Consider the following 13113-nt stretch of genomic DNA (forward strand, 5'->3'; position numbering starts at 1 on the left):
TAAAGAAATGAACTTGCATTTTTTTTCTGGAGGAAAACATATGATAAATGTTTAAGTAGAAGTTTTAGTGATATGGTGATAGTGCTACAGATAAAAATAAAGTTGGAAAAGAGCATGGGAGTGCAAGAGATGGATTTTGCAATTTTAAATAGAGTGGTCATGGTCATGTAAGGCTTCGCTGATAAAATGTCTTTTGAATTATGTATTATTTCAATGATGTGCAAGGCCGTGGCGGAGTTACTGTGTTAAAAATGCAATAATCTAATTACTTTTTTCCTTAGATAACCCCATTAAGTGATACTGCTTTTCATCTCCAGCTGGCTTGTTTGTCTACCCACAGCAAACATGGCGGAAAAGGCTTCAGCCCGACTCTTGAGCCCCCAGTAAAGATAGTTACAGCACTTCCTGTCTTTGCCATCAACAGAGATGGCGACAGTACTTCCTGTTTTCAGTTTTCGCCTTTAATAAACATGGTGCTCATGGCTCAGGTTCCCTAACAGTCTGGATTCCGGTTGCAGTTTTATTTATTTATTTTTTAAGATACGTGTTTGCAGACGTAAGTAACAGGAAACCAGAAGCCCCGCATCCATCTTTTCTCCAAGGTCCCGCACAGCGGCGTCTGTGGCCTCAGGGCCCAGGCCGACGTGGCTCCCCCGTCTCTCCTCTCCCGCTCGTGGCGAGCCGAGCGGGGCCGGTTTGGGTGGCTGGCGGTAGGGGTGTCCGGGGCCCCTCTCTCCTCTCAGTCCTCTCTGAATGTCATTCCCGGCACCCTCTTTTTAGCGGGTCAGGCTGCCCGAAAACCTTTCGTAGTCCCTCCTATTCGTGATACCACAGGGCTTCAGCTGATGAGGCAGGGAATAAAAACAAATTGCAAACGGGCACCGCAGCCAGAAGTGCACAGGATCCTCACCTGCCACCCCTCGGACTGCGCCGGGGGCTGCCAGGAGGGCTGGGGGCGGGGGTCGCGGGCGTGGTTCACTTTGTATAGGTGTCCCCCCCACTTACACAACCTCTACTCAGCTCACTGGTGTAGTGGCTTGGCAGTATGCCCACAAACCCAGCGTGGCAGGGCTGGGCATTTCTTTTTTAAAGAAAAGATAGATGAATGTTCCATGCGTGTGTAGTCACAGAAGTGTCGTGATCACAAGTCTGAATCCTTCGAGGGATGGGGTGGAAACTCTGACTATATACAAGATTATTGGAGACCAGACACAAACACTTAAATGCTTTTCTTGAAGGTGATAGTGTATAAGCCTTTTCTCCTAGGGTAAGAGATTCTTAAACTCATTGGCACCTGCTGGTTTCTGACCCCCATGCCCATTGCCGAGCAGGTTCTGCCAATGCCCACGTTCAGAAGAGCACCTGCCGGCAGTTTCTGCACTGGTGGGGCAGCTCTGTTGAAGGCAATGTTAAAATAAAACCGCTATTTCTTCTCAACTATGTTAAAATGAAATGTCACTCTGTAATACCCAGATAAAAGTTGCTTTTTAAGCAGGGTATCTGACCCACTTTCCCCCCCAAATCTTTTCATAGAACGAGGAATTGATCTGAGACCCTGTTGTGTGGAAAGTAAAATTAGAAAAGATGATTCACGTTCAGGATCGTTAGTTATGTTCAGAAACAGTTGAAGTTAATTAGGCTTGGCTTATCAGCCATGTGTTAAACACCATGGCAGGCACTCTAAGGTTCAAAGATGTCCATTTCCTTAAGGAGAGATGACATTCGAGGGCAGTAGCTTTAGGGGCACATCAGTATTTCTGTAATCTGAGCTACAATTTTCTCTCTTCCCAGGGGGAAATGGAGGCTAAAGATAAGCAAGTGCTTCGCTCCCTTCGCCTGGAGCTGGGTGCAGAAGTACTGGTGGAGGGACTGGTTCTTCAGTATCTTTACCAGGAAGGGGTCTTGACAGAAAACCATGTTCAAGAAATCAAAGCTCAAACTACAGGCCTCCGGAAAACAATGCTGCTGCTGGATATCCTACCTTCCAGAGGTCCTAAAGCATTTGACGCATTTCTAGATTCCCTGCAGGAATTTCCCTGGGTAAGGGAGAAGCTGGAGAAGGCGAGAGAAGAAGCTGTAACTGAGCTGCCTGCAGGTATGCCTCAAAAAAGATCACTTCAAACCAGTTCCAAAATTGTTGAACTATGGCTTTTGGATTTGAAGTTGGAGTTCTAGGCTGGGAGGAGATCAGCAGTTCCCCAAAGTGGGTACGGAGTTTGGACTGAAGACATGGCATTACAGGGATGGGATGGGGAGGTGGAGTTAGCAAACGCCGGTAAAGAGGGAAAAATGAACCATGACTGAGAGGGTGAGGAGGGAGCTCAGGGAACATATACTTAGAAATGCTTCCAGGGAAACTTGGCATATCACTTGGGAGGCATGTTCTCATCGGAGAGCCAGGTCATATCTCAGCCCTTGGCGTCAGGAGCCATTTGGAAAGCACAGATGGGAAAGCAGGCATTAGGTCTCCTGATATCTGCTTCATGTGATGCCAGAGCTGCCTGCTGGAAAAGGTCAGGTTCCTGAAGGAGGAGACAGCCTCTAGGAAGGGACACCTTGCACCTGTTCCCTGGGCTGTCCTACATGGGCAAAAGGGATTGTTTGGAAGGCTGGCTTAATTTGTTTTTAACGGTATTGATTTAAAGGCCTGCCTTTTAGTTTGGTTTTGGTCAGATGCCCAGAGTATTTAACATTGTAAGGATAGTAGTTTGTGATGGATCTTATTTTGATTTTAAGGAAAGCTGAAAGCTATGGAATAGAGAGTCCTAGTGCCATTAAGCTGGCTTGGAGCAGGAAGATGCAGTATGAAATTCATGTTCCCTCCTAACAGCTCCTGTGATTTATTCTTTTTACAAAAATTGAAGAGCAGAGAACTGAACTGATACAAAAAAATTGAAAGTTGGCTTGCACATTTTTAACAGAGTTAGGAAATCAACATTCTCTGGAGTTTTTGATAGCAGGAATAGTCCGAACTTCTCCAATCAGTGGTCCCTAGATTTTGGTATTGCTCTTTTTAAAATCCCAGTATATCTGGTTAAAAAGCAAATGCCAGTAATAAAAGACCACTTTTATTGTTTTTGCCTCATGAATCACATATTTTGAATGATTTTTGTAGACTGCATTTATAAAGTACTCATGTTTAATTTTTCTATTTTTATTAATGACATATGTCTGAACATCTGATCAGCATGAGTTAACCAGTTAACTTAGAAAGGCCTAGTAAAATCCCAGTGGAAAAAGAAAAAAGTATTTTCATTTCCTGGCATGGCCAAATTACAAGCAAATATATGTTTTATGCTTTTTGATGTACTGAAAATAGTTGGCCTTTGAAGACCACAGGAATTCTCAGGTGTATGAACAAAGACATATTAAAGTATCTAAGACATTTTTACTACTTTATCAAAAGCAGAATAAGTAACAGAATTGGGGAGATATTAAAAGAAATATTAAAGTATCCAATGCCTTTTCCTGGTTTTTGACTTAGAGGTTCCTCTTGGCAAAACATAGTTGGAAACAACGAAGCAGGCAAACTGAAAGGCTGTTTCCATCAAAATATTTAATTTTATAATCATTTTGAGTGATGTAAATAGTACTGTTGTATGTTTTTAACAGAGGTATGACATCATCATTTCTTCAGATTCATTCAGAGAACAAGAAAAAAGTTAAGATTTTTAAAAAAACTAAACGGTGAAAGTTACAGAGAAGTTGAGAGAATAATAGTTTTTTTGATTTTTTTTAAGTAAGCAGAAGAAAACAATATAGAGTGGGAAGAAAAATCTGGTGTATCTGTGTTGAAATTTAGGAAAATAAGGCTAGTTAATTATGTGGAAGTGGTCAAATATGATGATATGTTGGCTACTGCACAAATTAAGTACTATTAATTGTTTTCTTGTTGAGTATCACTGCTGAATAAATATTCTGAAGAGAGTCTGATTTACATATATCTGTATATACCTTCTATAATGACAATTGCATAAACTCACTTTTTAAATAGTTGCTAGTTATTTAATATTTTAAGATTGCAAGATATACATAAGGTATGGAGAATAATGGTACAGTAAACATCTGTTTCCCCATCACACAGTTAAAAAAAAATTACCATTGTCTTTTCTTTTTTTTTTTTTACACATATAGGTAAATATTTTTAATTTTTAAATTCCCATCCCCCAATCCCTCCCCTTCAGCAACCATCAGCTTGTTCCTTGTATCTATGGGTCTGTTTCTGTTTTGTTTTGTTTATTGATTTTTTTTTTTTAGATTCCATATTTATGTGTGATCATATGGTATTTGTCTATCATTTTTCACGTAGCATAGTACCCTCTAGGCCTATCCATATTGTCACTTATGGTAAGATTTCATTCTTTTTCATTGATGAATAACATTCCATTCTGTGTGTGTATATATACTTTCTTTATCCGTCCATTGTAGATGGAAATCTAGGTTGTTTCCATATCTTGGCTATTACAAGTGATGCTGCAATTAACAAGAACATAGGGGTGCATATCATTTTAAATTAGCGTTTTTGTTTTCTTCAGATAAAAGCCCAGAAATTGAATTGCTTGGTCATATAAAAACTGTTTTTTAATTGCTTGAGGACTCTCCATACTGTTTCCCATAGTGGCTGCACTAATCTACACCACCACCAGTAGTGTAGGAGGGTGCCCTTTTCTCCACATCCTCAGCACCACTGGTCATTTGTTGATTTATTGGTGATGGAGTGACAAGTGTGAGATATCTCCCTGTGGTGTTAGTTTGCATTTCCATGATGATTAGTGATGTTAAGCATTTTTTCATGTGTCTATTAGTTCTCTGTCCTCCTTGACGAAATTTCTTTAAGTTCTTCTGCCCATTTTTTAAAAACTTACTCTTTTGTTTTTCAAATACATTTGTCTCCATTTTCCTGCCACCACTTCCCCCTGCCCTACCCACCGCCACCTCCCACCCTCAGTCTTTCCCCCCTTTGGCTTTGTCCATGGGTCCTTTATACAGCTTTCTTGATGACCCTTCCCTTTCTTTTCCCCCGTTATTTCTCTTCCTCCTCCCCTCTGGATATTGTTATTTTGTTTTTTATTTCAATGCTTCTGGTTATATTTTGTTCGCTTGTTCGTTTTGTTAATTAGGTCCCACTTATAGGTGAGGTCATAGGGTATTTGTCTTTCACCCCCTGGCTTATTTCACCTAACATAGTGCTCTCCAGTTCCATCCATGTTGTTGTGAAGGGTAGTAGCTAGCTCTTTCTTTCTTTTTGCTGTGTAGTATTCCATTGTGTAAATGTTCCATAGTTTTTTGATCCACTCATTTGCTGTTGAGCATTTAGGTTGCTTCCAATACTTGGCCATTGTAAATTGTGCTGCTATGAACATTAGGGAACACAGGATCTTTTGAATTGGTGTTTCAGGATTCTTAGGGTATATTCTCAGCAGTGGAATCGCTGGGTCATAAGGCATTTCCATCTTTGGCTTTTTGAGGACATTCCAAACTGTTTTCCACAGTGGCTGCACCACAGTCTGCACACCCACCAACAGTGTCCTAGGGTTCCCTTTTCTCCACAGCCTCGCCAGCATTTGTTGTTTGTTGATTTGTTTATGATGGCCTTTCTGACTGGTGTGCAGTAGTAGTTCATTGTGGTTTTAATTTGCAGTGTTGATTTGTTTATGATGGCCTTTCTGACTGGTGTGCAGTGGTAGTTCATTGTGGTTTTAATTTGCATTTCTCTGATGGCTAGTGATGCTGAGTATCCTTTCATATACCTCTGGGCCCTGTGTATGTCCTCCTTGGAGAATTGTCTGTTTAGGTCCTTTGCCCATTTTTTAATTGGATTGTTTGTCTTCCTGGAGTGGAGTCATGTGAGTTCTTTATATATTTTAGAGCTCAAACCCTTGTCTGAGGTATCTTTGGCAAATATATTTTCCCATATGGCTGGTTCCCTTTACTTATTGCTGATGTTTTCTTTAGCCCAGCAGAAGCTTCTTCTTTGGATGAGGTCCCACTTGTTTATTCTTTCATGTCCCTTGCTCTAGGGGACATATTGGTGAAAATGTTGCTGTGTGGGATATCTGAGAGTTTCCTATATTCTCCTCTAGGACTTTTATGGTGTCATGACTTATATTTAAGTCTTTTGTTCATCTCAAGTTTATTTTTGTGTATAGTGTAAGTTGGTGGTCAAATTTCATTTTTTTTTTTTGCATGTAGCTGTCCAGATATTCCAACACCATTTGTTAAAGAGGCTATTTTTGTTCCATTTTATGCTTCTGCCTTCTTTTTTGAATGTTAATTGACAACAGAGACATGAGTTTACTTCTGGGCTCTCTATTCTGTTCCATTGATCTATGTCTCTGTTCTTATGCCAGTACCAGACTGTTTTGATAACAGTGGCCTTGTAATATAGTTTGATGTCAGGTATTCTTTGTTCTTCTTTCTCAAAATTGCTGCAGCTATTTGGGTTGTATTTGGTTTCATGTAAATTTTTGAAAAGTTTGTTTTATATCTGTGAAATATGTCATTAGTATTTTAATAGGGATTGTGTTGAATCTATACATTGCTTTGGATAGTATGGACGTTTTGATGATATTAATTCTTCCAATCTATGAACATGGTACGTGGTTCCATTTATTTGTGTCTTCCTTAATTTCTATCTTCAGTGCTGTGTAGTTTTCTGAGTAGAGGTCTTTTACCTCCTTGGTTAGGTTTATTCCCAGGTACTTTATTTTTCTTGTTGCTGTAGCAAATGAGATTTTTTCCTGATTGCCGATTCTGATATTTCATTGTTGGTGTACAAAAATGCATTTGATTTCTGCATATTGACTTTGTATCCTGCTGTTTTGCCAAATTCACTCATTAGGTTGAGTAGCTTTTTTTGTGGAGTCTATAGGGTTTTCCATGTATACTATGATGTCATCTGCAAACAATGGCAGTTGTACTTCCTCCTTTCCAATTTGGATGCCTCTTATTTCTTTTTCTTGTCTGATGGCTGTGGGTGGGACTATGTTGAATAGAAGTGGTGAAAGTGGACAGACATCCTTGTTCTCGATCTTAGTGGGAAGGCTTTTAGTTTTTGCTTGTTGCGTATGATGTTGGCTGTAGGTGTTTCATATATGGCCTTTATTATGTTGAAGTGTGCCCCCTTTACTCCCACTTTGCTAAGTGTTTTAATCATAAATGAGTGCTGTACCTTATCAAATGCTTTTTTGCATCTATTGATATGATCATATGATTTTTGCTTTTCCTTTTGTTTATGTGATGTGTTACGTTTTTTCCTGTCCATTTTCTTGGAATATGTTTTCCCTCCCTTTACTTTCAGTCTGTGTAGGTCTTTTGTTCTGAGCTGGGTCTCTTGTAGGCAGCATATGTGTGGGTCATATTTTCTTATCTGTTTAGCTACCCGATGTCTTTTGATTGGAGCATTTAATCCATTTACATTGAAATTAGGTAGTTATTAATTTTTTCCCTTTGTATCTGTGTTCCTCGCTTTCTCAATCTTTTTCTTCATCCTCTTAAAGCATATCTTTAACATATCTTTATGCTTTAGCATAAAGCATCTTTAACATTTGCAATGCCGGTTTGGTGGAGGTGTACTCTTTTAGCCTTCTTGTGTCTGGGAAACTCTTTATTTCCCCTTCTGTTTTAATGGAGAGCCTTGCTAGGTAGAGTAGTCTTGGTTGCAGGCTTTTGCTATACATTACTTGGAATATTTCTTGCCATTCCCATCTGGTTTATAGAGTTTCTGGTGAGAACTCAGCTGCTATTGTTATCAGGGCTCCCTTGTATGTTACTTCCCGTTTCTCCATTGCTGCCTTTAAGATTCTCTCTTTGTTATTGATATTTGCCATTTTAATTATGTTATATCTTGGAGTGGGCCTATTTGGTTTCCTCTTGATTGGGGCCCTCTGTGCTTCCTGGACTTGTGTGACTTTTACTGTCCTCAAATTATGGAAGTTTTCCATCATTACTTTTCAAACAGGTTTTCTAACCCTTGCTCCTCTTCTTTTTCTGGTATCCCTATTATATGGATATTATTACATTTCATGATGTCCTGCATTTCCCTTAATCCCTCTTCTTTCTTTTTGAGTCTTTTTTTCATTTTCTTGTTCTTTCTGGGAGCTTTTTTTCTACCTTGTCCTCCAGCTCGCTGATTTGATTCTCTGCTTCATCTAGCCTTCTCTTGATTCCTTCTGCTGTGTTCTTCAATTCAGAAATTGTATTCTTCATGTCCTCTTGCCTCTTGTTGATAGTTTCTATGTCCTTTTTCACGCTGATATAGTTTGCAGTAAGTTCCTTGTAGTTTCACTGCAGATCTTTTGTAATTCTCTCTGAGCTCTCTGAGCTCATTGAGCTTCCTTAGAACCATTGTTTTGAACTCAGTATCTGATAGTTTACTTGCCTCTATTTCATTTAGTTCTCTTTCTGAGGATTCCTCCTTTCCTTTTTATTGGGAGTTGTTTCTTTGTCTTCCTACTATTTGTGAGATTCTTCTTTTTTGCTTCTGCTTCTTAAATTGATCTCTTGTGACTTCCTGACTTTGTGGTGTGAACTTCTATGGTAGGAGACCTGTGAGACTCAGTGGTGCAGTCTCCTTGATCTCCTGAACTTGATGTTCTTTGGATGCCTTTTATGTCATTTATGCTGGCCCTCTGCAAGTAATTGGGTTTTGATTGGTGTTTGGTCGTTCTTTGGTGGATTCTACCTTCCAGCTAGTTGATTGAGGGTCACTCTGCCCACCACATCTTGTGTGTTGTTGTGCAGGTGCTGCCAGAATAAAACCACAAAGCCAAGGAAACAAACCCACATCTGCAAAAATAACTCTCCCCTACAATCCCACTATCAACAGCTAATTAACCAGTATAAATAAGGCTGTAAAGAGATTAAGACTATTATAAGAAAGGAGAGAAATAAACTGCAGTATAAAATCAAATGACTTAATAGGCACAAACTTGATGTACAAGAGATGAATGTTAAAAAGATATATAATAAAGAAAATATCACACACATGGAGAAGACCACAGTGGATTTTGTCTTGGTAACCTCTAGTACTTACCACTACTTTTTCTTCCTAGATCCACTTCTGGTGATGTCAGATGTTGACTCTGTCTGACCTTAGGAAGTCTGTTGGAGACTTCCAGGGATCTACTGTCTGTGGCTGTCTCCTTCAGCTGTTAAACTAGTCACTCTGCACTCAGCAGTCAGGCTTAATCACCATAGGGCAGGGTTGAATACCTACTGGGATTGGGGCTATTGTTTCCCCTCAGGCCACTGCTGCTAGGAGGGGAGTGGTCTACCTGAGCAGGATGGCTGCTGCCATATGAGGGATGACTCAGCATCGGGATCCCAGTGCTTACTCTCTCAGTTCGCTCCCCAAAACTTCCATCCCCTGTCTCTCCTCAGGCGTCTCTAGTCCACTCTGCCCCTGCCTTCGCTGGAGCCAGGGTAAGTGGCTGCAAATGATAATTTATGCATTGGCCCTTTAAATGGCTCTTTGGGTCTCCAGCCGCCCGTCTCTGGCAGAGAGCAACCTTGCCGCTTTTCGCAGCTGGCTATTATCTGTGTACTTTTTGGGCTCTGGTGCTGTAGGCTGGGGATCCCTGCTTATGGTTTAGGCCCCACTCTTCTCGGGGGGATCCAACTGGCTGCTTAAATATCCCTCTGGTGCTGCTGCTTGTGGGCACCCAGCCAGGCTTCTCGAGTTTCAACCATACTTCTTACCAGTCAGGTTGTGCTGAGGCTGATTCTTCTGTCCATCCGAGGTTACGAGGCTTCTCTTTCATTATTGTTCAGTTGTTTGTTCCAGGTGATTTCTCCACCATTTAGTTGTAATTCCAGATTGGTCCTAGGAGGGGGTCAGTGTGACTTCCATTCACTCCTCTGCCATCTTGCCCTATCATTGTCTTTGAGAACCCCTAGGTGCTCCTCCCTGTTCCTACCTCATCCTCAGTCCCCACTTACTGATAACCTAGAATTTGGAGTTTGTCATTCCTTTCTTCATTTTGTAGTTTTCCATTTTTTAGAAAATCACTTTTAAGTCTCCATACATTATAGAAAATTCATTATGTCATAATTTTAGCTATATGTATGTGTGTGTGTTTATATATATTGTGTGTACACACGCACACACACACACACATATCTAAGGGATGGAAGAAATGATATTATTTTAAAGGAGTTGTTAGGTAACAGCCTCTTATTTGAGACCTTAAGTTTTGTGTTTAAATGAATTAATTTGATGTCAGTATATTAGTAATAAAATTAAATTAGTATTTAATTGAAACTTTTTTTTTTAAATCCTGGGAATTTATAAAAAGAACCTTCAATTTAATGTCCCTGTAAAAAAATGTGAATGGACCCAGAGGCCTATTTTTCAGGACCTCAGTGCTTCGTCAGTGTTGTAATAGAGTAATTTTAATAGGCTCTTAAATAGTCCATTTAGATTTTTGTAAAGACAGTTTTGAATTTTGAAGAACTAGACCATAGCAAAATGTGGTGCTTATGTATGTATGTACATATATCAACCTCTTTTGACATTTTGCAACAATTTTGGTTATAATTATTAATTAATTTGAATAGATTTGGTGGTTTCCTCTTGGAAGGAATGGCTTTCTTTTTGTCCAAGAGGTAGGTCTTTCTCCAAGAATGAGCTGATTTTATTTTGTTAAAAAGTTTTTTTGTTCCAGAGATTCTTAGTTTCCCCTTTGTTTGTGAGTTGAATTTTTGTATTTCACTTGTAAATTTTGAGCTGCCTCAAAGGCCTTATTTGGTGCTTGGTGACAGTTATTTCTTTTTATGTATGTTCTGGATTTAAACCTCTGATTCTCTCAGAATCTGCCTAGATGAGTGGTCCTCCCTGTCGCTTCTAGAATATTAGTGGAGAATTGATTTTGTGTTTTTCTCACCTTATGAGGACTCTTATCTTTTAAAAGAGGAATTCTGGCAGTAAAATCACTTAATCCAGCTTGGCATCATGGAAGGAACACTTGACGGTGTGTCTAATACTGGCCAAGGTCACATAGTAGACACTAGATCAGCTGGAAGTCCTCTTTGGGCTCCTGTCACGCCATTTAGGAGATGTGGATAATGCTGAATTTGGATAAAGGCCACACATGCCTGCCCATCTGCCTTCCCACAACTCATCGTTCTGTCTGCACTGATAGACTCACTCCAGGGCCCGAGCTACTCTGGATCTGGAAAGGAGGTTTATGGGCAGCCCCAGTCTTGCTAGTTGGTAGGACTTAGCCTAAGAGGTGGTGGGAATGACTCCTGGGCCCAGGACTTCATGTTGCATTGTGTTGGCCTTGGCCGTGGGACTGGGTCTTTGCCATGATTCTCATTTAACAGTGAGCCTGGCAACTCTTCCTTTAACCCTTTAGGCTCGGGAGTTGTTTATGTAATTTTTCCCTCACTAAGCTAAATTTCTGTTCCACTGGCAAGGATATCTTGGAATAAAGCTCTGAGCCTCCTATGTTAGCATTATATGCCCCAATCCTTTAGCCTGCTAGAGTGGCTGTCCTGGGGCTGACATTCACTTCGACCTTGTCAGAGTTGAGCTGGTCCTTGCCATGCACCCTATGCCCTGGCCTCCATGGCTGCCCTCGGTGGAGCAAGATGCATAGCTGGCCTATTCCCCTGTTACTCACCAGTTCCAGGGCTTAGCCCATCCCTTTCGAGCTGGCATTGCCTGACCCTGTATAGCCCCATTAGCCACTGTCTTGAGATATACTCTGGCTCTCACATGTAGACTTGGATGCATCTGATATTATTGAGCAAGAATGGCAAACATTTTAAACATTGCAATAGGTTGATTAGAGAGATTTCTAGTCTGGGGTTTTCCAGTCATACCATGACTTGACTGTACCCTGCATGTAAGTTCAGTGTTGATCTCAGTTTGTCTAGCTTGTGGTCTGTCCAGGCACTTCTGCTGTGGCTGAGTGGAGTTTACTTTGTGGCATCCTGTGTACTAGAGAGGGAATGGAGAGTGAGCATTCACAGCAAGACCCCTTTTTGTGGTTAGGGCAGAGTCTGCAGAGATCTCAGATTTCTTGTTTCCCTGGAATGATTTTCATATCTTTCTAAGGACCTACTAGGTTCAGGGACTAGGTAATAAAGACATGTGAAGGACCTCCAGATCAACTGAGGAGGTTCATTTGTGCATTCAACAAATAATGGGTATTGACCATGTGCCTGATATTAGATGCTATGGATATGATAGTAAACAAAGCCCCTACTCTTATGAGCTCACTATATTCTATAGTTTGATGGATACAGTCAGCAAGAAAATGAATAAGTAATACAATCCTGTGCTACATAACAGCTTTTTGGTTAATGACAGATTCCATATATGGTGGTGGAGTCATAAGCTTACAAAGGAGATGAAAAATTTCTATTGCCTAGTGATGTCTTAGCTGTCATAATGTCGTAGAACAATGCATTACTCAGGTGTTTGTGGAGATGCTGGTGTAAACAAACCTGTTGCACTGACTGGTCTATAAAAGTACAGCACATACAGTTAAGAACAGTACATAGTACTTGGTAATAAATAACTATGTTATTGATTTATGTTTTATCATACTGTAATTTCTATCATTCTTTTAGAGTGTGCTCTTTCTTCTTACTAAAAGTGTACTGTACAACAACAGGCAGTGTTACTTTAGCAGCTGCCTCATACATCTTGAGTTTACCACATCTCTTGATTGCATCATTTTCTCTTGTACTTGATTAAATCTCATGTTGTTTTTATAGTAATATGGAGTATAGGCTTGTAGCGTGGGAGCAGTGGGCCATACTATACTGCCAATGTGCATAGTAGGCTATGCCATCTAAGTTTGTGTAAGTATACTTTATGATGTTCATGGGATGATGAAATAACCTACCAACACGGTTCTCAGAACGGTATCCCTGTCCTCAAGCAGTGCGTGACTGTGCATCAGGTCATGATAGTTCTGTGAAGGAAAACAGCATGTGTGGTAGTGAGCAAGGGCTTAGCATATTATTAGGGACGGTCAGAGAAAGCCTCTCTGATGAGGGGATGTTCAGCAGAGACCTAAATTTTGCGACAGAGTGAACACAGGAAGAAGAGCGGTTCAGATAGTGGGAGCTCCAGATGACAGTGTGGCTAGAGCCCAGGCC

The 13113-nt window shown here is 40.5% G+C and overlaps 1 protein-coding gene across 2 annotated transcripts in view; it reads left to right on the forward strand.

The window, feature by feature from the left end:
* The first annotated feature begins 428 nt into the window (after positions 1-428).
* Positions 429-13113, forward strand: part of CRADD (CASP2 and RIPK1 domain containing adaptor with death domain) — a 237579-nt gene continuing 224894 nt past the window's right edge. For both annotated transcript variants that reach the window (XR_008529686.1, XM_054580214.1), the window contains exons 1-2: positions 429-556; positions 1792-2095. Coding sequence is in view for 1 of the 2 variants with exons in the window: in XM_054580214.1 (XP_054436189.1) it covers positions 1798-2095 (298 nt within the window). In the remaining variant the exon portion in view is untranslated. The remainder of the gene's footprint in view (positions 557-1791; positions 2096-13113) is intronic.

The sequence above is a fragment of the Pteronotus mesoamericanus genome, unplaced genomic scaffold (genome assembly GCF_021234165.1).
Source record: "Pteronotus mesoamericanus isolate MK-2021 breed Mesoamerican mustached bat unplaced genomic scaffold, CSHL_Meso_final contig_56, whole genome shotgun sequence".
NCBI classification, from domain to species: Eukaryota; Metazoa; Chordata; class Mammalia; order Chiroptera; family Mormoopidae; genus Pteronotus; species Pteronotus mesoamericanus.